Consider the following 27001-nt stretch of genomic DNA (forward strand, 5'->3'; position numbering starts at 1 on the left):
ATTTCCACCAAATGCCGTCAGTCACAATCAATAAATTTAATAATAACTGATAACCCAATAGTATCCATTTATTATAGACATGAGTTTTTTCAAGTAGATGCTGGCCAGATGGCAAGGCATAAAGTTTCATATAAATTGCCTTCATACAAATTTTATCATTATCGTTGCAATAGTTTAGTTTTCAAATCTAAATGACTAGTTTTATAACAATTGAAGTAGGTTTTTTTTTTTTGTGAAACACAATCAATTACGAAAAATATTAACTATTGGATATTATATTCTCACCTGATCTAAAGATCTATGTAAAATTTCAACCCAATCGGACTATCAAGAAATATGTCAAATATAGCTTGCAACAAACTAACATATATTGCAAGTTTAAAGCTTGCAAAAATTCTGTTTTCGTTACACAATCTGTTTATGAGAAATTTTATATTATTCCTTACTAGTTCGTCGTACTCTTTACAAATAATATTATAGTTTCCTGCTTCGTGAACTATCCGTCTTTCCGAAGAAATATCGAACAGGGGGCAACAGAAGTTTATTGTTTCCAAGTTGGGAAGTGTTGACGCCTGCAATTATTATATTTTGCATACAGAGACCGTACGTTACTTAAATTCGTTACAAATTTTATATTCGTGATAAACCTTTTTTTATTTTTTAATATAGAATACCACTTGTATCACGTATTGTACAGATTAATGGAAGTGCTAATCTTAGACTTTATTAACATAAAAATATATTTATTACTATTATTTTATATTTACCGATAGAACATTACACTTTACTTCAATCTCAAGTTATTAGTGGTGACTATGGGAACAAAAATTATTATACCAGTACAAGAAAAGGAATATTGAAGGTTCTGTAAAATCTATGGTATTATTTATGTACTCGTATGTAGAGGCCAAACAAAGCGTAACAAAGTGTAACAATATACACGCTTTGTTACACAGTAAAAAATATATTTATCTAAAAAATATATTAAAAACTTTTAAATTAAAAGAACCAATTTATTCCGTAATAAGTCCTCAAGTCGGAGTGATTTCTCATTTTGTCTCGTTGTTCTTTTAGCTTCAGAATTTCTTCAAGATCGTTTTCTCTGCTAATCCGTGGCGAAATTAAGTCTGGACATCTGAAGTAGATAATCAAGATTGATATGAGTACCTACAAGTTGAAAACTGAAATATACATGCATCTTCGTAACATAAAAATATATTTATTTTCATCCAAATGTAACTTAGAAAAATAAGAATATATATATATATATATAATTGGCGAATTTATAGGGAAATCTTTAAGAATAATTAAAAAAATTTGCTACAAAATCTTTACAATATAAATACAATAAAAGGATATTGTGAGGGTGTTTTAATAAGAATATATCGTCATAGCCGTAGAATACTGACGGATATAACAAATATTATATATATATATATCCGTCAGCATTCTACGACTATGACGATTTGAAAAGGAAGTCCTTTTGTGACTTATTTATATTCAATCATTTCCATTGTAATATGTGCGAACTAATAATATGTAAAACTATTCCAAATTTAAAATAATTAGCATTAATATTTGCTAAAATATAACACTGTGACAGACAAACGGACGTGACCATAACATGACGTGACAAAAGGATATCTTTGTACCTCTTTGCTAAGGAACCTTAAAAATAAGTACAATAAACAAAAAAATCATAGATTGGGACGAGGTATTAAGGAAGACCTATAGTTTTGTTACACTTACTTGTAAATTTCACCAGTAATGAAATTGTCATTCTTACACCTCACCATCCACTGTGACCAATACTTGAAGCCTTCCTTCTCATAGATATGAACTGCGCACTCTGTATCATCACGGATATCATCGTCTAAGAGAGCTGTAATTATTATGCAACAATGTAAAATTTGTGAAAAAAATTATGTTGAGATGTTTGTTACTATGTATATCACGCTTAAATTAATGTCGTCCGTAGCAGTACCATGGACATAACAGAGTATACTGTTTTGCCCGTGATACCCCTCATACGTTGCCATTCTTGAGGACTAAGGTGTTATTCCTTTGTACCCTGTAAATTCACTTTATTGATTGAAAACAACGTTACAACAATCGCTAAACTTGAAAAGGAAAATGCAGAATTGAAAACTACTGCAAGAGATCTATCATCAAGACTTTGTTTGGCTGAACAGCACCTTCGTGAGAGTAATATTGAGATAGGGGGCTTAGTCGAGCACAGATCTGAACATCTCCCAAACACAGTGGTCCAATTGGCAAAAATCGTGGGCAGTCCTATTGAGGACGTCGATGTCATGCAGGCGGTACGGGTAGCAAAAATCAATAAAAACAGTGATAAACCTCGTAGTGTTGTCGCAAAATTTCGTAGTCCACGAATTCGTGACGCAATCCTGGCTGCTGTTATCAGATACAACAAGGCAAATCCTAATGACAAGCTTAGTTCTCAACATTTAGGCTTGGGTGGGCCTCGTGTCCCCATATTTATATCAGAACACCTGACCCCCTCAAATAAGCAACTTCACGCTGCCACACGAAAAAAAGCTAAAGATCTGGGATACAGATTTGTATGGATTCGTAACGGACGTATTTATGTCCGTAAAGATGAGTCCTGCCAAGCACTTTTGGTGCGTAACTACGACAGCTTAAATCTAATGATGTAACTTATTATTACTATATTATTCTAATAAACTTTCTGGTAAATACGCTTCTCAACTTGCTATATTATCTTTTGGATTTTTTGTTTATTTTTTTGTTTTGTGTTTTGTATTTCTTTTTTTTTTATGGATATATATTATCAAAATACTAGAGGTCTAAGAACCAAAGTAAATGAATTGTATCATAATATTTTGTTATGTAATTATAATGTAATTGTATTGACGGAGACTTGGTTAAATTCTAACATTCGCAGTGGGGAAATAATCGATCAGCGATACCAAGTGTATCGTAGGGATCGTGTGATAGCTGCGGAGAGCTCGAAAAAAGATGGTGGCGGTGTACTTATTGCAGTGGATAAAACTATTAAATCAAATCGTATGCAAAGCTGGGAAAGCGATGTCGAAGATATGTGGATTGTAATGGAAATTATGAAAAATAACTCATTAAAGAAGGTCGCAGTCTGTGTGGTATATTTGCCTCCCCCTGTCAAATTGGAATCTCTCTCGAATTTTCTGAACGGTGCTAGTGATGTCTTGAATCAGGTTGACGATGTAATAATCCTAGGTGATTTCAATCTTGGTTTTGTTAGTTGGACCACTAATTCAGATAACACCCACTTGGTCCCCCAGAATTATCAAACACCATTGGGGTATGCTTTGACCGATTTTATCTCCATAAATTGTCTCCGGCAAGTCAATGGCATTTGTAACGATGAAGGCAAGATTTTGGATCTTGTCCTTACAAATATAGAAAGTTCAAATAGTGAAATCTCGGATAATGTATTGAGTAGGCTAGATCCAAGACATCCGTGTTTAATGCTACATATATCATTTGGTAAATCGGACAAGTTAGTTCCGAGGTATCGTAATACTTTTAACTTTTTTAAAGCAAATTACACTGGAATCGTTGGGGAACTGGGAGGGATTGATTGGCAGAAAGAGTTTAAACATTGTAAAGATGTCAATGAAATGGTCTCAGTATTTTACAGCGTTTTAAATCATACAATAGGGAAGCATGTCACTAAATATTCACCAAAAAAACAAAAATATCCACAATGGTTTACTAAGAAACTTATCAAACTTCTATCTGAAAAGGAAAGAAAACGTTTTATATATCGGAAATTTAAAAATCCCCGAGATGAGATCGAGTACAAGCTTCTCCGCGATCGTTGTCATAAGTTATTGCGAAAATGTTACAGTAACTATCGACACCGCACTGAAATTAATGTAGTTAAAGATCCAAAATCGTTCTGGCGTTATGTTAATGAAAAGAGATCGAATTCAAATTCTATACCATCCTGTATGCGTCTACGGGATTCAGTGGCTGATAGCGGGGACCAAATCGTGAACCTTTTCGCTCGGCATTTTTCGTCCGTTTATGAAAATATCTCATCTAATAATACCAATTACTCTCGTTCTTTTCCTGACAACCTCGGAAAATGTACTGGTACTATTCGGATTGCTGTGAAAGAAGTCTTTAAAAAAATTAAAAAACTAAACATATTTAAAGGGTCTGGACCCGATAACATTCCTCCATTATTTATAAAACGCTGTGGGTCTGTGCTTTCTCTACCGCTCACTCTGATATTTAATCGTAGTCTAGATGACGGAGTATTTCCTGATGAATGGAAACGTGCTAGAATTGTACCCATCTACAAAAAGGGGGATCCTAACAATATAATGAACTATCGGCCTATATCGTTATTATCATGTTTCTCAAAATTGTTTGAATCTTTGGTTTGCCCAATTGTCAGTTCTCAAATTGCCAATTTTATTTCTGTTGACCAGCACGGATTTAGGAAAGGTCGCTCTGTTCAGACTAATTTGGTTACTTTTACCAACGATTTAAGCCATGAACTAGATAAAGGACACCAAATCGATGCTATATACACTGATTTTAGCAGCGCTTTTGATAGAGTTAACTATGATATTCTGCTGAAGAAGTTGGAATATTGCGGATTTCATGGGAGACTGTTAAATTGGTTTGAGTCATATCTCAAAAATAGGACTTTAAATGTAGCTGTCAAGGGATATGAGTCAGAAAGTTATCATGCTCTATCAGGAATACCACAGGGCTCCCATCTAGGACCGATATTCTTCTCTTTATTTATAGATGACATAACTACTGAAATCAAGCACTGCAAATGCTTATTATTCGCAGACGATTTAAAGCTTTATAAAGTAGTGCAATCATTGGATGATATGGCATTAATACAAAGCGATCTGATCGGGATGGAGTGTTGGTGTAAGCGCAATTGCATGTCACTTAACATCGACAAGTGCAACCACATAAAGTACACCAGAAAGAGAAAACCCCTTCAGACCTACTATACTATTGGTGATAAAGTGCTAAGAGAAGTAAACGAGGTCAGGGATTTGGGTGTACTAATGGACAGTAAATTAACGTTCACATCCCATATTGAGTCTGCAGTACGGAAATCGACTCAAATGTTAGGCTTCGTAAAACGCACTTCCAGGGGATTTAAAGCAAAAACTAAAATTAGCTTATACAACTCCTTAGTCCGAAGTCAGCTAGAGTACTGCAGTGTGGTTTGGAGTCCATTCTACTCGTGTCATTCACAGCGAATAGAAAGTGTACAGCGTGCTTTTACTAGGCACCTGGCTTGGTTTGCACAGAACATATCGCATAGATGCCCATACAACCAGCGTCTTAAATTCTTTACTATGCGGACCCTGTTCGATCGTCGCCGCCTGCATGATTTGGTATTTCTTCATAGGATTACGCATCATGATATGGACTGTCCTGAGCTTTTGAGTGAAATTAAATATGTAGTTCCTCACGGTATCCCTAGGTATCCCATCAATAAGATATTTTATGTGCCACTGTGCAAAACTAATTTGGGATTGAGTGCTCCTCTTGCAAGAATATGCAATAACTACAATCATATATGCGGTATAAATCCGGATATAGACGTAAGCCATGACTCGTTGGCAGTGTTTCGCGGTAAGATACTGAAGACCATGTGGATTTGATGATATTGTCCAGTCTTGATTTATATTTAATTGAATTGAATTTTTTTAATAAAGAATATGTAATTGTAAATTTAATTTATTATATTAATTATATTATGACATTTATATACATATAATCTGTAGTCAATGTTGTGTACGCCTGCTATAGGTATGCATATCAGCATACTACATAAGAAATGTTTTTTAATTTATGTATAATATGTATACTGTTGGTGTGCCTAATTCAGAATAAATAAATAAATAAAAAATAAATAAATAATTCACTGCTATATCAATAATAGTGCCCAAAAGGAAGATTTTACCAGAGGGAGACTTTGTACAAAAGTCGATTGCTTGGGTACCTCTGTCCCATTCGTGTTTAAACCGTGAAGCAGTTGTGCTTGCATGGCTGTGTTTCGGTTTGAAGGGTGGGATGTGGCGTGAATTTACTGGGTACAGAGGAATAACACTTGAGTCGTCAGGAATGGCAACACATGGGGGTATCATGGGCGAAACAGTATACTCTGTTATGTCCATGGTACAGCTCATGTCTATAGGCGACGGTTACCACTTTCCATCAGGTGAACCGTCAGCTTGTTTGCCATCCTAAACTGTATAAAAAAAAGTACGTATATCAGTATTGTGAAAGGCTAATAATAGTTACAATAATTTAAAAAATGTGTAAACAATGTGAATGTTTAAAATTAACTAATAAACCTCTTTAATAAAAGCGTCTAGAGGTAATAGAAACATCGTACGGCACTCCGATTGAGCATTCGACCGATTCGGTACTAAACTAGTGAGTGGAAAACGCAGAAATAGATCAATATAGAATGAATATAATATTTAAAAATCCAATTATTGAAATAAATTACCTTTCAAAGTTTATTAACGCGATTATTTAGGTAAACTATAATAAATTACTTGGGTTATCTCGACGTTTCGACGTATCTCGACGTTTCGACGTATCTCGACGTTTCGACGTATCTCGACGTATAAGAGAATATACTTCAAATTAAACCATGTAAATTCTATCAAAATCAATTCAAAATCGGTTTTTTTTATGGATGATAATGGAATGGTAACCTCGCCTATGTTAGCACAGGCGAGGTTACCTGGCTGGTATAGTGCTACTGGCGGGGTACCAGTGAGGGATGGTAGATGACAATGACAAAGCAGGTCAGTTAGACCATCGTGATGAATACACCCGGAATTCAGCACTATAATTTCCAGAGAGACCCCGTGGAGGACGACCTGACAGAGTATATTGCTAGCAATGAGAAAGTCTGCATAACAACCAAGTTATATAGTTTTCTGTCTTCATCTACACATTATCCATCTACAATTTTTCATAATAATAACTTGTAAAGGAATTCAGTATATCGAAATTCTAAAGTAGTTCTTTTTTCTTTTGATATAAAATTCAATAAATAAAATATATCAAGAGGTGAAGAGACTCGCTGAAAATCGTAGTGAATGGCAAGAGCTCCACTGACAAGAGCGCAGCTCTTAAATAGGATAGATAGATAGATAAAATTTAACTATATTAATATCATTACTTATAAAGAGAAAAGATTTGTTTGTTTGTAATAATAAACTCAAAAACAACTAAACCAATTTTAAAAATTCTTTCACCTATAGAACGCTACATTAATAGCGAGTAATTTAAATAATTTTCTCACCCAGTACAGAAGCAATTGCTTCATAATACGAACTTCTACTATTTTTAACGACGTATGTAGTAGGAATAATTAAATGGATATATTTAATAGAAGCAGCAGTTATATAAGAAAAATCGTCGCAAATTATTCATTTTGTGATTTAAATGATGTTTAGTTTGTGTTTGCACACTTATTAATTATCTAGACTGTAACTAATTCAATTTTCTTTAACTATATGTGGTACTTTTAATTAGCTTGACGTTGTCATGTATATTTAATTATTAATTTATTATATCTGTAAGCTTCCTTCAAAAATAATAAATAAATAAGATTATTTCTTTATTTTTTATGCAACTTAGAATGGCAAACAAGCCTACGGCCCACCTGATATAAAGTGGTAACCGTCACCTATAGACGTGAGCAGTACCATGAACATAATAGAGTATACTGTTTCACCCATGATACCCCTATGCGTTGCCATTCCTGAGGACTCAGATGTTATTCCTCTGTACCCTGTAAATTCACTCCCATATCCCACGCTTTAAACCGAAACACAGCCATGCGAAACTATCATTACATATATTTAATTATTAACTTATTATAGCTGTAAACTTCTTTCAAACATAATAAATAAATAAATACGATTATGTGTATCCCCGCGAAACCAGATGGGATCTTAATTTAAATATAAAATTATTGTATCGCATTAAGTTATATGCATGAGTACCTGTGTCCCTCGTGTTCAACAAACAGCTGTATTTGCATGCATCGCCGTATTTCAGTTTTAAATATAAAATATTATAGTGAAATTAGATACAGGGTTAATTTTAAACTTTCACGTTGTTTACACATCGTTTGAATACACAGTCGGGACTTAACACAACGAAAAAAATTTGACGTGGATTGTACCACGTTGTGTGTGAACGTGTTGAGGAGTGGTCCTGTCGTGACCACGACGTGGTGCAATCTACGTCGAAACGTCGGAAATAAAGAGCAGGTATGAAGGTACTAGTACTAGGTCCCGATTGTGTATTTTAAATATAAATACAGAGTTATAAGACCTTACTTATTAAAAATGCTAACAAAACAAATAGTAATAATAAATACCAATGAAAAATTTACAAAATGTCATCTAGTACTAACCTAAGCAGAACTAAAGTAAGTTGTATATAAAAAAAAAAAAACTAGTATTAATGAATATTAAACAACTGATGACTGAATGACATATTTATTTTATCATAAATACGTGTAGATAGATAGGTAGATAGATACTCTTTATTGTTTCCTCCAAAAGATTACAATAATAAACTTATTATAAATATAAATAATTACAAGAAATAATCACAATGAGAAAACAATGGGCGACCTTACCGCTAAGAGCGATCTCTTCCAGGCAACCTTTGGATGGAGAGGAGTAATTATAAACAATTTGGTGGGAGCCACAATGAAAAATTTTGGGAGATGCGACACATAAATGTAATAATATAAATATTATCCCTACTCATTATTATATAATACAAACCAAGTTTTTCTCCATTTTTACAATTTATTTAGAATCGTCATCATCATATCTACCATTATCCGTCCACTGCTGGACATTGGCCTCCACCATAGACTGCCGTAAGTAACGGTCCTGAGCCACCTGCATTCAGTGACTCCCTGCAACGCATTTGAGGTCATCTTTCCATCTAGTGGGGGGTCGCTACTCAAGAACCTTTATTCTCCATCGTTTTTCGAGCTATGTAACCAGCCCATTGCTATCCTATCCTAGCTTGCTTATCCTTCGGGTTATGTCAGTTACTTTGGTTCTTAAATGGGTTAATTTGGTTTCTAATACAAATCTAAGACAAAAACATATTTTGTACCATTTCAGTAACTTTAAATCTATGAAAACAGTCATAATAAAATACAACACGGCTGGCAAAATATTGCTTGTTGCCATATAAAATGCATTGTGCAACTCTCTTGTCGAATTAGAAACTTTGTTTTATTTATTTTATTGTAAATCTTAAAAACGACACGTTTATTGAGGTGTTAAATCTTTATGCAAGTGCCTTTTGTTTTATTTTTACTTTTTCATTTGTATTTACTATATCTCATGTCTCGTAGTAAAAATGTTTAAGATATTTTCGTGAAGAAATTCTTATATATAAAAATGTTTTATGAGTTCTGCTAATTTAGTAACTACCTCTCATTTTCTTCTACATATATATATATGTTGCCGTACGTGACAATTATTGGCAGAAACCCTCTCAATAGAAAGAGCCGTAGTTCAGCAATGGACAGCTGATGACTAATAAGATTGCGATGATGATATTGTTGAAGTTTTAATACTGGCTGTTGACACTGAGTTTTTTTAGAACAATGTTTTATTTTTAAGTTTGTTCGATTTTAGATTTTTATAAGACATGTCTCGTATTTTTTTCACTAAACTTATTATTTTATATCACAAATACATATATATTTTATTACTGCATCCTGCTATTTACAACAGATATCTCGTACATCTATATACAAATTAATATAGAGTTTAAGATTTTGTTCCACAAATAAACTAGACTACGAGTACATTCTTGAAAAAAATTTATAAGGGACTAAATCAAAATCATTAAATTTTTATGGTTCATTTTCGAAAAAAGATAACTAAAAAAACAATCGAATTGAGAACTTTCTTTTCAAAGTCTGCATTTCAGAAATCCACGTAGAGGAAGCTCTAACAGAGGACATTGCCAGCAATAAACAGCTAATCTCAATTACTAATAAGTCTCATCACTAACTATCCCCTCTCCTATATCAGATATTACGCGTATGCTCAATTTTACAACGACTGATAAATCGACAAACAAATAAAATTTCATATTTATAATATTAGTTAATAATAAAGAAGTAAGGATAAACATAACGAAGTTAAAAAAAATAAACACCGATATACTCGTATTTTTAATAGCTCTCCGCCAAAACTGTACGTGACTTTTTTTATTCCTTTGGGAAATTGTGTTGAATCATTAATATTTTTAAACAATATCCTGAAGAGCCACATAATTATTTGAAAAAAGATATTAATGTATTCAAATAAATCCTCGTTGCTTAAGTAGTACAAAATCACTGTTATTGAAAAATGTATATATATTTTTTTTTTCATACAACTTAGAATGGCAAACAAGCTGACGGCCCACCTGATGGAAAGTGGTAACCGTCGCCTATAGACATGACAGTACCATGGACATAACAGAGTATACTGTTTCGCCCATGATACCCCCCATGCGTTGCCATTCCTGAGGACTGAGATGCTATTCCTCTGTACCCAGTAAATTCACGCCATATCCCACCCTTCAAACCGAAACACAGCCATGCAAACACGACTGCTTCACGGTTGAAACACGAACGGGACAGAGGTACCCAAGCAAACGACTTTTGTACAAAGTCTTCCTTTGGTCTTCTTTTTTTTCAATTTCCATCACAAATTAAAAGTTATTCGACGAACTAAAATGAAAACTAAATCTTATTTCAATTATTGCAGGTGGCTCAGGACTGTTCCTTATGGCAGTCTATGGAGGAAGCCTATGTTTAGCAGTGACCAGATAAAGGCTAAGATGATGATGCCGATGATGACGACGTCTCAACAAATGGACTCACATTTTTTAACTATCATTTTAAAAACTTGTAAAATCTTTTTTTCTCATTTATTTTTCTGAATTTTCTATATTATGAGCTATACTAGTTTCTCTAATATAGTGCTTTAATAATGACGAAGCAAACAAAATGTTTCCTTTTGACAATTGTTTACAAATAAAGTGTACATACCTTCACAAGCTATGTTGCATTTGCCTCCACGTTTCCCATTTTTACACCACACTTGTGGTATCTGTAAACGTTGAATACTTTTGTTTAACGAATCGAAATTTATTAAATTAACACATGAATGATTGAACGAGATAATGAAATAACAACTGCATTAATTAATGAAAAATATCTTTGTAATAAAAATAATACATTCAACCCTTAGATTGTATAGATAGATTGTCTCCATACAAATGCTTCGAGGACAGTGGGTCAACTTTTTCATACAATTGTGCGTGATAAATAGATGTGAGTGATTCCTTCATAACTTTCATATTTATTTCGTTTTATAATTTTTGCATCTTTTTAATGCGTAAATATTCATTTCATTTATTTAATAATACGTCTAGATACATTGCATGCGTAAGTATATAGAACACTGATAAAAAAACGAGTCAGCTATTTATCAAATTAAAAGTCAAAAAGTTGTCCCATTTTTGAGGCTCAATGCTCTACCTATATAATCTATAATTCAACTGTTTGGCCTATGATATATACCTGATACAATCCATAATATTTTCTGGCACCAGACTCCCGGTATGCTGCTGTGTCACGTTGACTTTCTTTTTCAATCAGGCACACCCCTGTAAAATCACATATAATACTTAATCTTACTAATAAGTATTACAATCAATGGAACGGCTCCATTTACAACATAGATATAAAATGTATAGTAATATAATTGTGTGATGTTGTATTAAATTTAATTGTTAAGATTTATAAACATTAGCAAAAATAATGATATAAAAATTTATTTATTTAAACTTTAGTGCACAGTAAAATTCTACATATATTTGGCGGATTTAACGCCGGAAGGTGTTCTCTACCAGTCAATCATTGGGCAAACTGAGAAATAAGCGGGCAGTATTGAATAGAGAAAAAATAAAACAGTACTTGATATATTCATATATTCATAATTATGTACATGATTCAGCCGATGATATTAGTAATAGATCAGTTTATGGTAAACTACTTCACCTTTCGATATTTGTAAGTTCGATCCATGCACTATGCAGATATAATATTGTATTTAAAATACCAATCTATATAAAATATAAAACTTATATTTTCGCGATTATCTTTACATAATTATGTATATTAAATACATAATTGAGCCCCTCCATTAAATATGCACACTTTTTTAAATTGGTGAAAATGGAATGGTAGTACCGCTTGGTCTATTTGTATGCGCTGGCGGGGCACTAGTGATAGATGATAGGTGAGGATGTGGGCAGGTCAGTCAGCCCATCGTGAATAATTCGACAAGAATTAACCATAATATTTTCCAGGTAGAATTGCGTGACGGTCGACCTAATAGGGTATATTGCTAGCAATAGGGCTGTTAGAACCCATTAGTAGTAATCTTTTTTCCCCCCAAAATGCACACTTACGTACAAACAGAAAAAAAATATTCATATTAGTTAAATGTCTCGACCTACAGACCCCAAAAGCCATGAGTACAAATCTGGTTGATAGCAAACTTTACATATAACAATTCTAAATATTTAAATTACATAAAATAATCTCTAACATACTAGACTCCCCAGGCATAAGAAGTAAGGATTTATAAAGAAAATGTAGTCTTTGCAATGTATTCTAAGACATTCATCATAATTATCACCAAATAAAAAAAGAGAGTACTGAGTACCCATTATTTTTACAGTTTTATCCTACAATTTTATCGACTAAGTAAACAAATTAGCTAACAGCATTCTTAATTTAAATAAATAATAATTTTAAGTAAGCATTTATTAAATATGAAGAGCATAAGAAGCTTATTATTTAAGACAAGGATTACACCCAATTAGGTACTTCTTCTTGAAATCCTTTTAACAAATGTATTTAGTATAAATTCTTGTTTATTATTTTATAAATACAATTTCTATATTGTTACAGTAATTTTAAATTAATCATTGTTTTGTGTGTTTTATCAGCTGAATACCGAATAGATATATTATTATTCGAGTCCCATTCGGTACTCACTGAAGTGCGTGTAATATCAAATGGTTTATTAACCATGTTTTTCTATTTTATATTCACATGTAAAATACCGAATAAATGTTTTTCGATTTCTATTTTTATAAATAAATATGAATTTTCATATATATGTTATAATATTTATACCTATTATACTCGCAGTAATATTTTTAAACATTTATTTATTAATTTTTATAACACTAATATTAATAATTTTAGGAGAGTCTGTCTCTCTAAAACAAGTGATGCATTGCCATTTGCGAGTCCTCAGGAATGGCAATGCATAGAGTATCATGGGCGAAACAATATACTCTGTTATGTCCATGGTACTCCACATGTCTATAGGCGACGGTTACCACTTTTCATCAGATCTGTCGTCAGCTTGTTTGCCATTCTAAGTTTAATAAAAAAGTCTTGTATGAAAATCGTTAAAATAAAATCTAAAGCCATTGCCACCTAAAACTATGTTAGTTGTAAAAATAATCTAAGTAATAGTAGAAGTATATAAGGGAAAAACAAATACATAAAAGAGAACAAAAATGTGGGAGCCAGCTAACCTGTATGTCTATTAACTAATTGGATTGTTATCTATTGTGTTTACCTATTCGACCGTGACCTTTGTGAATTATTTATTTTCAACTTACCCGCCTTTTACACTAAGTCCTCTGATTTCCAGATTCTTTCATCGTATCAGACTTTAACTGTCCACTGCTGGACATAAGCCTCCCTTAATAAAAGGAAGGTTTTGCTAGTAGTTGCCACAGCTAACAGGTGAATTGGCTACTACAGTTATACTGATGAGTTTTAACTGCGGTTAGGCTTTGTTAATATTTTAAGATGAACCCTGCTATCCATCCCTCGACCATTAAGTTCCCTTAGGCGTCCCTTACGACACCTACAGGAAAGTAAGGGATAGCTTATTCTATACCAGGACTACACGGCTAAGGTAATAAATTAGTAATGGTAAAGGGCAGAGACAGGCAACAATGTCTCTCTTAAAACCACCAAAAGTCAAACTGTGGTTGCCAACTCACCTACCAAGCGTGGCAACTACTGGCAAAACCCCCCGTGGGGAAGGCTATGTTCAGCACTGGACAGTTAACGACTGATGCACACTGTAACCAGGTATAGTTATTATCAATTATCAAGGAAATAAATTAATAGCATATGTATGAATACATGCACATACTTCTTTATCGAACGCAATAGCTTTTAATAGTACTTTCTGTTATCTACAGCCTAATAACATCTAACATAATAATAAATAATCAGAATACATGTGTCATTTATGTACTCCCTTTTGTGAGTGCCCCGATGCCTACAAAATGTACCCCACTTCTCCTCACTCATATAGGGTTGTCAAAAATTTATACTCATTTAATAAATTATTTTGTCAAACATAAAATAATACGAGTAAAAGGCAATCAGTTATCGTATCAATAAAGCGATATAAAATTCATAAATGGCAACCTTGTATTTTTTTTATACAACTTAGAATGGCAAACAAGCGGAAGGCCCTCCTGATGGAAAGTGGTAACCGTCGCCTATAGACATGAGCAGTACCATGGACATAACAGAGTATACTGTCTCGCCCATGATACCCTCCATGCGTTGCCATTCCTGAGGACTCAGGTGTTATTCCTCTGTACCCAGTAAATTCACGCCATATCCCACCCTTCAAACCGAAACACAACTGCTTCACGGTAGAAACACGAATGGGACAGAGGTACCCAAGCAATCGACTTTTGTACAAAGTCTCCCTCTGTTCAGCAGTGGACAGTTAATAGCTGATATGATTTTAACGAAACGTAAACAAAATACAATCGGATTCACAACTTTCTTACTTTGAAAGTCGGTTGAAAAAGAAATCGCAAAACTTCGTATTGGCCGCTAAATGAATTCAGAAAACAGGTTAACTGTTTATTTACAGAATTGTATTCTGTAGTTAGGGCAACTCGAAAGGAGGCCCGTGGGAACTAATCTATTGCTAATTGAATCCTTGTTCTCTTCGTTACACTCAATTTGACCTAAAGGTTAATTAAAGTATTAATACTGAATGTAGGTATAAAACTATATAACTAAATAGGGTTTACTAAACAAAATACTATTTTACTTATTATTTATTATATAATGAATCACTACACAAAGTTACTGGATAGATATAATATTATTTAAATTTAAACCAGATATATAGAAAATATGGAAGAAATAAGAAAAAAGTTTGTAAATAAAATATATTTTCCAAAAATCGATTTATGAATACAGCTACTAATTTAACATTGTGGGTTTGTTACAAAGTCTATGTAAAATGTCTATTATATAGAATTAATGATTGATTAAAGAATTGAAATGATTATTTGACAATTTAGCAACAAGTTTAAAGGATGACTTAAAAAGTCGTGGATGGACTTTGTGAAAGATGATATCGTCATAGTCGTAGAATACTGACGGATCTGACAAATATTACATATATAGATCCGTCAGTATTCTATGACTATGACGATATGGCCTAAATGGGAGTGAATATGAGAATAAATAGATGAGGAAAGCTTATTACGCCAACTCGAATTAAATAATTAGGTGTATGAGCTGGAAAATGATGAGGATTTTATATATTAAATAGTTCGTGTTACTGTAGTAAACTTATTTAAATACACTATCGGGACTTAACGCGATGAAAATTTTTTGCAGGTAAACAGTACCTACATACCTGCTTCTTTATTGCCGATGTAATAGACTTGCTAACTTTATGGCAAGTATATTCACTTAAAAGACAATAAAGTTACTCTGAATACCCTTTACGTGATTACGACCATTAAAATAATGTTTTACTTGGCTAATGTAACGATACAACAAGTATAACAAGTTTGTTTAATAACATTTTTAAAAGCAACATTTCATAGGTTTCACTATCAGTCTCTAGACGTTACACAAAGTTATGTAAATAGTTTTTCAACTAACATCAAAAAGAAGGAGATTCCCAATTCGTTTGTATTTTTTTTTTGTTTTTTGCGTCATAACTTCGTCAATCATAAATAAATTTGGATTTTTTTACTAGTGTTGCCATAGGTAATATCTATTCTTTTAAAACCAGTATTATGTCAAAGCAACTGAAATGAGAAAAAAAACTCGTCAATTTCCATTAAAGCATTTTGGGATGTAAGCTACGTCAATAATTAATATAACTAACATATACATATTTAACTAAATACAAAAAACATCATATTACTAGTTCTGATTAATTTTAACTTTTTACAATGACAATTTGTTGTTTTATGATCAATCGTAAATGGCAACCACATAAACTATGAGCAGAGATAAATGTTTTAGAGTAGGCAAATATTAAAATATCAAGAATTAACGCGATAATTTTAAAAACTATGATCATTTACCTATAGAACAATGAGTGAGTAGAAAAAAATACTTCTGTATCAGAAAAGGTAACAACGTTATATCAGTCTACTCGTGACCATGATCGGTGTAATCTGGTCGAAACGTAGAGATAATTCAGGTAAATTATAATAGTTTATCTAAATAATTGCATTAATTCATTTCTTTGAAAAAGTTTAAAAGTACCGCAAAAATGTTAAAATTTATACTAAGTAGCAGTCATATTCAAATTATGCAACATTATTATTGCTTTGCATTGTATTATAATGTTTTTAAACCGATATTTTTTGAAAAAGTATGTTTTAAAGCAAGTTAACTTTATAAACTAATTTGGGAAATTCTTTTTTAACTAAAAAGATATACTTACAGATTATTTTTAAATTCGCACTTGTATTCTGTATTGAAAATTAATTGCTGTTTGTAACTTATCACTTAGTGGCTTCTGTGGATTTCTAATATGTTCTTCTAGGGCCGACATAAACTCCTCATGATCACAGCTGACCCAAAGGTCCCCATGACACTTGCGGCATTTCCGCGTTCGATTGCCAGAGATATCCTTTGAGCCAGATACGAACCGGAACGACGATCATGGCTCCTATCCGTAATGCGCAGACTCAACTCTCTTATAAAGGATTTTTATATTAATTTTATCAAAATCGATTCAGTAATTTAGTTTTTAGATAAAAATAACAGATTTTTCCAAAACTGAGTAGGTTTTTTTTTTGTTTTAACGCTAAAGTATATAATAAATATGTATTTCAAATATTTTTTTACAAAGAAACATGTACGTAACAAAACTGCATTGAAGTGCCAAAATTTTAATTTAATAACTATCTACGTAATTCTCTAAAACTAAAACAATATACACTAATAATTTGCCATACATAAAACCAATGTTTAAATATAACATCAACATTCAAATCGCGTTACAAACTACAGCGACGCATTTGTTTGGAAATCACCTCTATTGTATCAACCTCGTGTTATATAAACAGTAACCCTGTATTCGAGACACGTAGGGTAAAAAAGTTAGGGTTCCAATCAACAGATTTGTTTCCTGCGTAAAGGAAAATCTCCTTTGTCTTTTTTTTCTCATAAGCACCAACCGCTAAATATATAGGCTCAGTTGTTATTGAAAATCTCAATTTTTGTTTATTTCACTTGCCAAATAAGATGTCTTTGCATTGTTTTAATTGTTTTAATATTTAAAAATATGCCGTTACATGCCTGCACAAGTTGTATTTACTGTACTCTCGTACAAATTATAGGTGCATACGTACAGGTGTATATGTGTATGTGTACGTATATATGTATGTGTATGTGTACCTATGCGTATGCGTGTGCGTGTGCATGTGAGTGTGCGTGTGCATGTATGTGTGCGTGTACGTGTGCGTGTGCGTGTGCGTGTATACAAAAAACTAATATAATTTAGCAAGAATTTAACATTAGAAACTATATTTAGCAAGTAAATGTATTTTTATTCTATTAGCAACACAGTATATAATGTAATGACAAGAATTTAAAAACAAAAACTCGACAATCAACCGACGAATAAAATTAACGGCCATATTTATTTTACACCATACTCATGCAACCTACATTATAAAATTTTTAATGTTTTCGTAAAAACAATCAAGAAAAATAACATAATGGCTAAAAAGAAAGAATTTAATATCGAAAATTACATTTCGTTGCATGCAAAACCGCGTATCATGAGTAATTATTATTTTAATAAATGTACAATTACTTCCTTACACGGACTGACTAATCGCTTTAAAAGTTTCTTAATATTTATGGTTCCGTTCATTTAAAAAATTGAAATAACGGAGGCAGCTTAGCACGAATGTTGTCTACCCGGGTATCTCTGTCCCACTCGTGTTATTGGTTTAAAACACCTGTCATCATCATCATTATTATTATGTCATCTTTTAACTGTCCACTGCTGAACACAAGTCTCTCTCTTGGAGGGTAGCCAGTAGTTGCCACGCTTAGCAGGCGAATTGACAACCGCAGTTAGACTTTAGAGATGTTTTAAGCGGAACACTGCTGCCAATCCCTCGCCTTCCCTTAGTCGCCTCTTACGACATCCACGGAAAAGGAAGGGGTGATATATTCTATACCGGGACCACACGGCAAAGCAATAAAGCATTTGTGCTTGCATGTAAACAAACAAATAGGTCTCTAATGAATATATTTATTTATTTAAAGTTTAAAGTACAGTAAAATGCTCATGTCTATAGGCGACGGTTACCAGCTTGTCTAGCAGCCGTCAGCTTGTTTACCATTCTAAGTTGCATAAAAAAAAAAAAAATCTATGTACATTTGGCGGACTTAACACCGGAAGGTACTCTCTACCAGTCAACCATTGGGCAAACAGTAGAAATGCGTAGGCGGTGCATTATTGAATAGAGGAATATTACATATCACATGCAACTATATGTTTTCTCACTATACTGAGTTGACTGGAAGAGAACTCTTTCAGAAATTAGTCCACCTTTGCTCACCATATTTATAAATAAATTTATATATATAATCTATGTAATTTTTTAATGGATAATGGAATAGTAACTCCGGTTGCGCTAACTGTATACGCTTAAGAGGCATCAGTGAGAGATGATAGATGAAAATGAAAAGGCAGGTCAGTTAGCCCATGGAGATGAATACAACTGGAATTCAGTACAATGATTTCCAGGACTACGTAGGTCGACTTGACAGGCTATATTGCTAGCAATAAAACTGGTAGTCCGCATTACTAAAAATCCCCTCCCCCCACCCTATCTATATAATTTACAAGTAGAATAAAAAATCTATATCACAGCGCCATCTTGTTGAAACTAAAGTGTGTTTATAATATCAATAATACGGGGGAAGGGATTGTTAGTAATGCGGAGGTTAGTCGCTAGTGCTATCAATACGCCCTATCAGATCGACCTCCATGCGGTTCCTCCTGGAAACCATCGTGACTAATTTGTCGTTGAATTCATCACGATGAACTAACCTACCTTTGCAGCCTCACCAACCATCCCTCATTGGTAGCCCGCCAGTATATACCGATAGCGTAGGTGGGGTTATCATTCCATTATCATCTATTAAAAAAATATATCAATAATAGTCAATTGATATATTTATATTATACACAATTACCATTCTTTTTACACACAGTTAATATAATACGGAACCCTATATATTCCAATTATTACTTTATGGTTTTTTTATTAATGTGACACGATTTTATTTAGTTCAGTTACTTACTAGGAGTCTCCCATAATAATTACTTATGGAAATGTTACATGCATTTCCATAACTGTACACGACATAACAGAGTTATACAATAATATTAAGTTACATTACCGTGTGATCCTGCCGCAGAATAAGCCACCCCTTCCTTTACCGTGGATGTCGTAGGAGGCGACTAAGGGAACTCAATAGTTGAGAGATGAATCCCTCCCTCAGGCAAAACCTCGCTTATGAGTGAGGCTATGTTTAGCAGTGGGCAATTAACGGCTGATACAACAACATCTAGTCTGTCTGACTGTATGTTTATTTGCCACCTTCTTGATATAAAAAAAATATAGACCCAACCTGCTGTACTGGTTTAAACTGATGGGATAGAAAAAGGTGGTTATTTAATAATCGAAATAACACTGTCTTAACATTATAAGTATCACCAAACTATTTAGTAGTTTTTTTTTAATTAATGATAATGAATGATGACGATAAAAGTATTCAAATATATTAATCGATCCAATAATTTATTAATATAAAAATTTATCTTTTTCTCGTTACTTCGTACGTATGAAAATCCACAATCTATTTATCTATTATCAAGTTTTGACATCAAAAATAGGAAACCAACGTAATGACCACTTCTAGTTGATACCTCAATCAAGATAAAATATATATATTTTTTAAGTTAAACTTTCAGGAATACAACTGTAAAAACAGTACCCAATTTAGCGTATATATATATATATATATATATATATATATATATATATATATATATTTTTTTTTTTTGGTAGATTGATATTAATAATAAAATTGAATTATGAATAGAGGTACTGCTCATGTCTATAGGCGACGGTTACCACCATTTCCATCAGGTGGGCCGTCAGCTTGTTTGCCATTCTAAACGCATAAAAAAAATCTAGTTATTATTTTATTATATTAGTAATAGATAAAATGATAAGGTAATGATGAAGGATATACAGAACCTACTTATGATAAAGACAGTAAAATTAATGGATAGATATCAAAATGTGATTTACACTATCATTTATGTAATAGAAATTATCCTATTATAATTAGAAACACGTTTTTAGATCTCTTTCATATATAAAAGCATATTACTAAAATGCATATTGTTAGCATCTTTACATTTAGTATACCAATATTTTATTATATTTGTATCATAACTGTTGTCAAGTGCCACTGTTGCTGATTTGATTTAACTACAAAATGGTGATTTGTCATTTCCGGAATAATTATTTACCCGCCAAAACAGTCGACATAAAAACTAGAAGTAACAACGAACAGTGAACAGTTGTGGATTGAACATTGATCAGTAAAGACGTATAATTTGGTAAGTCGCTTTAATACAAATGTATTTTAATTGCAAAGTTGTGGAACTGTTAATACATGAGTTGGATTCCCCTATAATGACACGAGTTTTATTTCATAACCACCGACCTCTTAAAGGTCAGAAGTGGGATCACATCCAGGCAATATAGCCTTGATGATAAACTTAGCGCCCAATAATATATTGAAGCTATTGACAATTATAATAAATACTGTATTCTTTATTGAGTATAGTGTAAATTAAGCAACTTATTATTAAAAAAAAATTGAATTTAAAATTACTTTTTTTATATATGACTATTCAAATAAATGTACCCCACATTTTTTTTTCTTTTGTAAGTTAATCATTTATCTTTTATTGCAAAACTTTAATCTTTGTAAATTGTTATAAGTTTGTCACTTGCATGTGACATTATTAAATATCTAATTACTAATATTTTCCTAACGAACAGTTACTTTTGTAGTATTTTTACAATTTTCCAGTATAAAATGGGCAGAGAAAAGAGATGTAAGCGAACTAAACGTCATGATGTTTCTACGAGTTCTGAATCGAGTGGAAACAATTTTCGTTCGCGACTTCGTAGTTTTGGTTCAACAAGGGAGCAGCGAACACGGCGCAGCGAAAGACGTAGCCGGAGTCCTCGGCATCGCAGTCCTCAGTGTCAGTCGCATGAGACGAAGGGCAACAGCGAGCAAGTTTCATCGACACCAGTGCCACCAGTGAGTACGTCAACGAGTGGCTCTTTAGAGTTAATAACAATATTTAAAGAAGTGTTACAAAATATGAACTATAGTAATAATGATCGTTTTCCGGTTATTAATGTTATTCCTGAATTTGATCCAGCCAAACGAAATCAGACGATAGATACTTGGATTTTAAAAGTAAACGAATGTGCTGCTATTTATAATTGGACAGAGCGCCAAATTATTCACTATGCTTTACCTAAGTTAGTAGGGTTAGCCCAAAAATGGTATCAAGGTTTACCAACATTACTTTTTACTTGGGAGGAATGGCAAAATAAGTTACATTTAGCATTTCCTAGTGCTGAAAATTATGGGCAATTGTTAACGGAAATACTTGCTTGTAAGGCGCGATTTGACGAGTCCTTAGAGGAATATTACTATGAGAAAATGGGATTATTAAATAGGTGCAATATTACTGGGAAAAATGCAATTGACTGTATTCTATTAGGTATAGAGGATATGTCTATAAGAACTAGCGCTGAAGCAGCACAGTTTTCTGAACCCGATAAATTATTAGTTTTTCTTAGAAATGTTAAAGTTATTCGGAAAATTGAAAGAAATGGAGTACCCATACAATCAAGCAATTCCGAAATTAAACGCCCTAAAATAAAATATAATTTGTCCAATGTTGAGTCTAGAGTAAACTATAAATGTTATAATTGCGGAGAGGACGGGCATTCATATTTTAAATGTAAGCAACCAATCAAACGATGCGACGTATGTCGTAAAGTTGGGCATTTGGCTAGTGATGGCTGTGATAAGAAGGAAATTACCCCTAGTACTAATAAAACCGTCTTACGCATATCTTAAGAACAAGATAATGATTCCAAATATTTTAGTAATAATTTATTTATTAATAATTTTTCACAGTTAACAGTTTCATAGTCAAATTACGATGTTAAAAGAATCAGTTGCAAATAAATTAGTAAGTTCATAGGAAACGACGGAATTACCGATATTGAGGGGTTTCCGTAATTCCATAGTAAATTGTGTAGCTAAATGTAAAGTTAACATTGAGGTAGATTCTGTAACTGCTATAGTAGAATCACTTATTGTAACAGACCATTTCATACAAGTACCCCTCCTATTAGGCCAGACCGAACAAGAACCAGAGGGAGAAGTTGTACAAAAGTCGATTGCTTGGGTACCTCTGTCCCATTCGTGTTTTTACCGTGAAGTAGTGTTTGCATGGCTGTGTTTCGGTTTGAAGGGTGGGATATAGCAGTTCGGTTTGAAGGGTACAGAGGAATAACATCTGACTCCTCAGGAGTGGCAACGCATGGGGGGGGGTATCATGGGTGACACAGTATACTCGGTTATGTCCATGGTACTGCTCATGTCTATAGACGACGGTTACCACTTTCCATCAGGTGGACCGTCAGCTTGTTTGCCATTCTAAGTTGTATAAAAACAAAATGAGTAAAAATGAGTAATCTTAATGACACTACTCCAGTAGTTTATCGTCCATATCACTTATCTTATTCCGAACGAGAAATAGTCCGCAATATAGTACATGAATTAGAGAGCGCTGGAATTGTTAGATCGTCTACGTCCTCATATGCATCCCCAGTTCTGTTGGTTCAAAAGAAAATTGGTGACTATCGTCTATGTATTGATTTCTGTGCTTTGACCAAAAAGACTATAAAAGAACACTATCCATTGCCAAGGATAGATGATCAATTAGATAATTTATCAGATTTTAAATATTATACGGTTTTAGATATGGATGATGTCATCAGCCCATTAAAAATGGGTATAGCCGGTATCTTACTCCAAAGGGCCAACAAGGATTTACCTTTAATGCCGTATCCTATTATAGCAGACATACATCTCCTGAAGAAACCCGGTTTAGTTTTTATGATCTAGAGACCTTGGCCGTAGTAACCTCTTTGCAGAAATTTAGAGTATGTCTATTGGGCATCCCCTTTACTGTAGTTACCGACTGTTATTCTCTTCGTGCTATGTTCGAAAAACGCGATATATTACCTAGGGTTGCCAGATGGTAGAGTGCCATGCAGGGATATAATTTTAAGATCATTTATAAGCCAGGTACAACAATGTCCCATGTTGACGCCCTCAGCCGTAATCCTATTGAGGTCCCATTGAATTGTTCCGAAGTTCGAAATATTAGCACAGATTGGATAACTACCGTTTAACAAGGTGATTCAGAATTAATGCGTATTATAAACATATTAAATGATAACGAGACTAATAGTAATTTAGATTCAAAAAAAAAAAAAAAGAAAAAAAAATGGTGGTAAAGAAAAAAGGGGGTTACTTTGTAGGAAAACGGCTGACGGTGATCGTTGGGTTGTCCCTAAGGGGGTAAGATGGCAGATACTAAAAGCTAATCATGATGATATGGGTCACTTTGGATTTGATAAGACTTATGATAAAATACATCCATGGCTCGTTTAAACAGAACCGGGAATGATACAGATTCAAATAGTGCGGACGACAACTAGTCTGATCGTTTGATTGATTGCATATTGTTTAAATTAGTTTATATACATATATGTACATATTGTTAAGTTATATAACTATCAAAATAATGGTACTTATAGTGATTTAAGTAGTCAATTTATATATCAAATGTCATTGAAATTAGTTGTTTAATTGATTGAATTCTGTACACTATATATATAAATGAGATTATCAATTAATTTATATAAAGGATTAATATTTTTTGGAAGAGTTTAAGTATTGTTTAATTATATTAACCTGTATACTGGTTTTACCAAGTTTCAGAAGGACACGTTGAAGATATGTATGAGGCTTTAACGTGATATTGTTGTAGACATGAAGGGGCTACAACAATTAGTATAGTGATTTAATTAGATAATTAGAGACACATTGAAGACATGAAGGGGCTTCAATGTGATATTGTTGTAGACATGAAGGGGCTACAACAATTAGTATAGTGATTTAATTAGATAATTAGAGACACATTGAAGACATGAAGGGGCTTCAATGTGATATTGTTGTAGACATGAAGGGGCTACAACAATTAGTATAGTAATTTAATTAGATAAGTTAGAGACACATTGAAGACATGAAGGGGCTTCAATGTGATATTGTTGTAGACATGAAGGGGCTACAACAATTAGTATAGTGATTTAATTAGATAATTAGAGACACATTGAAGACATGAAGGGGCTTCAATGTGATATTGTTGTAGACATGAAGGGGCTACAACAATTAGTATAGTGATTTAATTAGATAATTAGAGATACATTGAAGACATGAAGGGGCTTCAATGTGATATTGTTGTAGACATGAAGGGGCTACAACAATTAGTATAGTAATTTAATTAGATAAGTTAGAGACACATTGAAGACATGAAGGGGCTACAACAATTAGCATAGTGATTTATTTAGATAAGTTAGAGACACATTGAAGACATGAAGGGGCTTCAATGTGATATTGTTGTAGACATGAAGGGGCTACAACAATTAGTATAGTGATTTAATTAGATAAGTTAGAGACACATTGAAGATATGAAGGGGCTTCAATGTGTTATTGTTGTAGACATGAAGGGGCTACAACAATTAGTATAGTAACTTAATTAGATAAGTTAGAGACACATTGAAGACATGAAGGGGCTTCAATGTGATATTGTTGTAGACATGAAGGGGCTACAACAATTAGTATAGTAATTTAATTAGATATTTCAGAGACACATTGAAGACATGAAGGGGCGTCAATGTGATATTGTTGTAGACATGAAGGGGCTACAACAATTAGTATCGTAATGTAATTAGATAATTTAGAGACACATTGAAGACATGAAGGAGCTACATATATCAATAATTCAAGACATATAATATGAATAGCATTATATAATATACTTTTTTTTTCCCTATTCTATTTCACGAGACGTGAAAATGTCAGGAAAGGCCGATTGTTAGCATCTTTACATTTAGTATACCAATATTTTATTATATTTGTATCATAACTGTTGTCAAGTGCCACTGTTGCTGATTTGATTTAACTACAAAATGGTGATTTGTCATTTCCGGAATAATTATTTACCCGCCAAAACAGTCGACATAAAAACTAGAAGTAACAACGAACAGTGAACAGTTGTGGATTGAACATTGATCAGTAAAGACGTATAATTTGGTAAGTCGCTTTAATACAAATGTATTTTAATTGCAAAGTTGTGGAACTGTTAATACATGAGTTGGATTCCCCTATAATGACACGAGTTTTATTTCATAACCACCGACCTCTTAAAATATGTTAAACATTAATCGTGCACTCCTGAGCATAGACCTCTCCTATAGACTGCCATAAACTATGGTATTGAGTCACCTTTATCTACCGATTCACTATAACATATTTGAGATCATCGCTCCATTTAGCGTTATTTAACAATTTCAATTCAATTCTTTACTTTATTTTTTAAATTCTTATATTTTTAACTAGTTTACCGGCGATTTTGTCCACGTCACGAGGATCAGAATTACTCTATCTCTTTCTTTATCTCAAAAAGTAAATGTATGTCAAATATTACTAGAATTGGTTGAGCTATTAAAAAGCTAAGAGCTAACTAACAAATAAACATTTCCACATTTATAATAATACGAAATATATTAGTTCCAGTACATACTTACAGCTTCCAAGAAAAGTTTTTTCAATTGATTTTATTTTCAACAATTCCCTCACGAGTTTGCATCGAGTAAATTTAACACTGTGACATTGAAACACACTTGAAACTATTAATAAAGTTAATACATACACTCTCATTTTACAAATATTTATTTAAACTTGAAAACACGACGGAAATATTGAATACCACTTATCTACATTTGAATTAACTTAAATTTAAAAATAAACAGAATACTTTATGTTGTAATCTTATAGCTTAAAACTATTAGTTTTAGCCTATATTTCTTTTTTATCTGATTACACTTTACTTTCAACTGTCCACTGACATAAATATTATGATTATTATAACAAAAATAAACTAAGACTGTATAGGTAGTTACATAAACAAATCGTTAAACACTTGTACCATCCAAAGGGTAACCGATAAGGAACTAAGATAGTGTTTATTGCTATTCTATCCAGACATGGTATTACAGTTAGATTTATTGTAAAGATATTATTTTGATAAGATAAATCGATTGCTTCTAACTAAACAAATACAACAAATTCTAGTAA

General features: G+C 32.8%; 1 protein-coding gene and 1 long non-coding RNA gene across 2 annotated transcripts; one reads left to right on the plus strand and one right to left on the minus strand.

Moving 5' to 3' along the window:
• Positions 1-26876, minus strand: LOC128200742 (lysozyme-like). The gene is made up of 5 exons (XM_052895086.1): positions 26452-26876; positions 11645-11730; positions 11111-11171; positions 1750-1882; positions 1-1135 (listed from the first exon to the last, which is right to left on the minus strand). The coding sequence occupies exons 1-5, from the start codon at positions 26582-26584 to the stop codon at positions 1000-1002; spliced, it is 549 nt and encodes a 182-aa protein (XP_052751046.1). The 5' UTR covers positions 26585-26876; the 3' UTR covers positions 1-999.
• On the plus strand, positions 23086-26034 carry LOC128200743 (uncharacterized). The gene is made up of 2 exons (XR_008252856.1): positions 23086-25153; positions 25218-26034. It is a non-coding gene; the product is annotated as an uncharacterized LOC128200743 (long non-coding RNA).
• Positions 26877-27001: the final 125 nt, after the last annotated feature.

Source organism: Galleria mellonella, unplaced genomic scaffold (assembly GCF_026898425.1).
Source record: "Galleria mellonella isolate WM207_F2 unplaced genomic scaffold, CSIRO_AGI_GalMel_v1 utg264, whole genome shotgun sequence".
In the NCBI taxonomy this organism is placed as follows: Eukaryota; Metazoa; Arthropoda; class Insecta; order Lepidoptera; family Pyralidae; genus Galleria; species Galleria mellonella.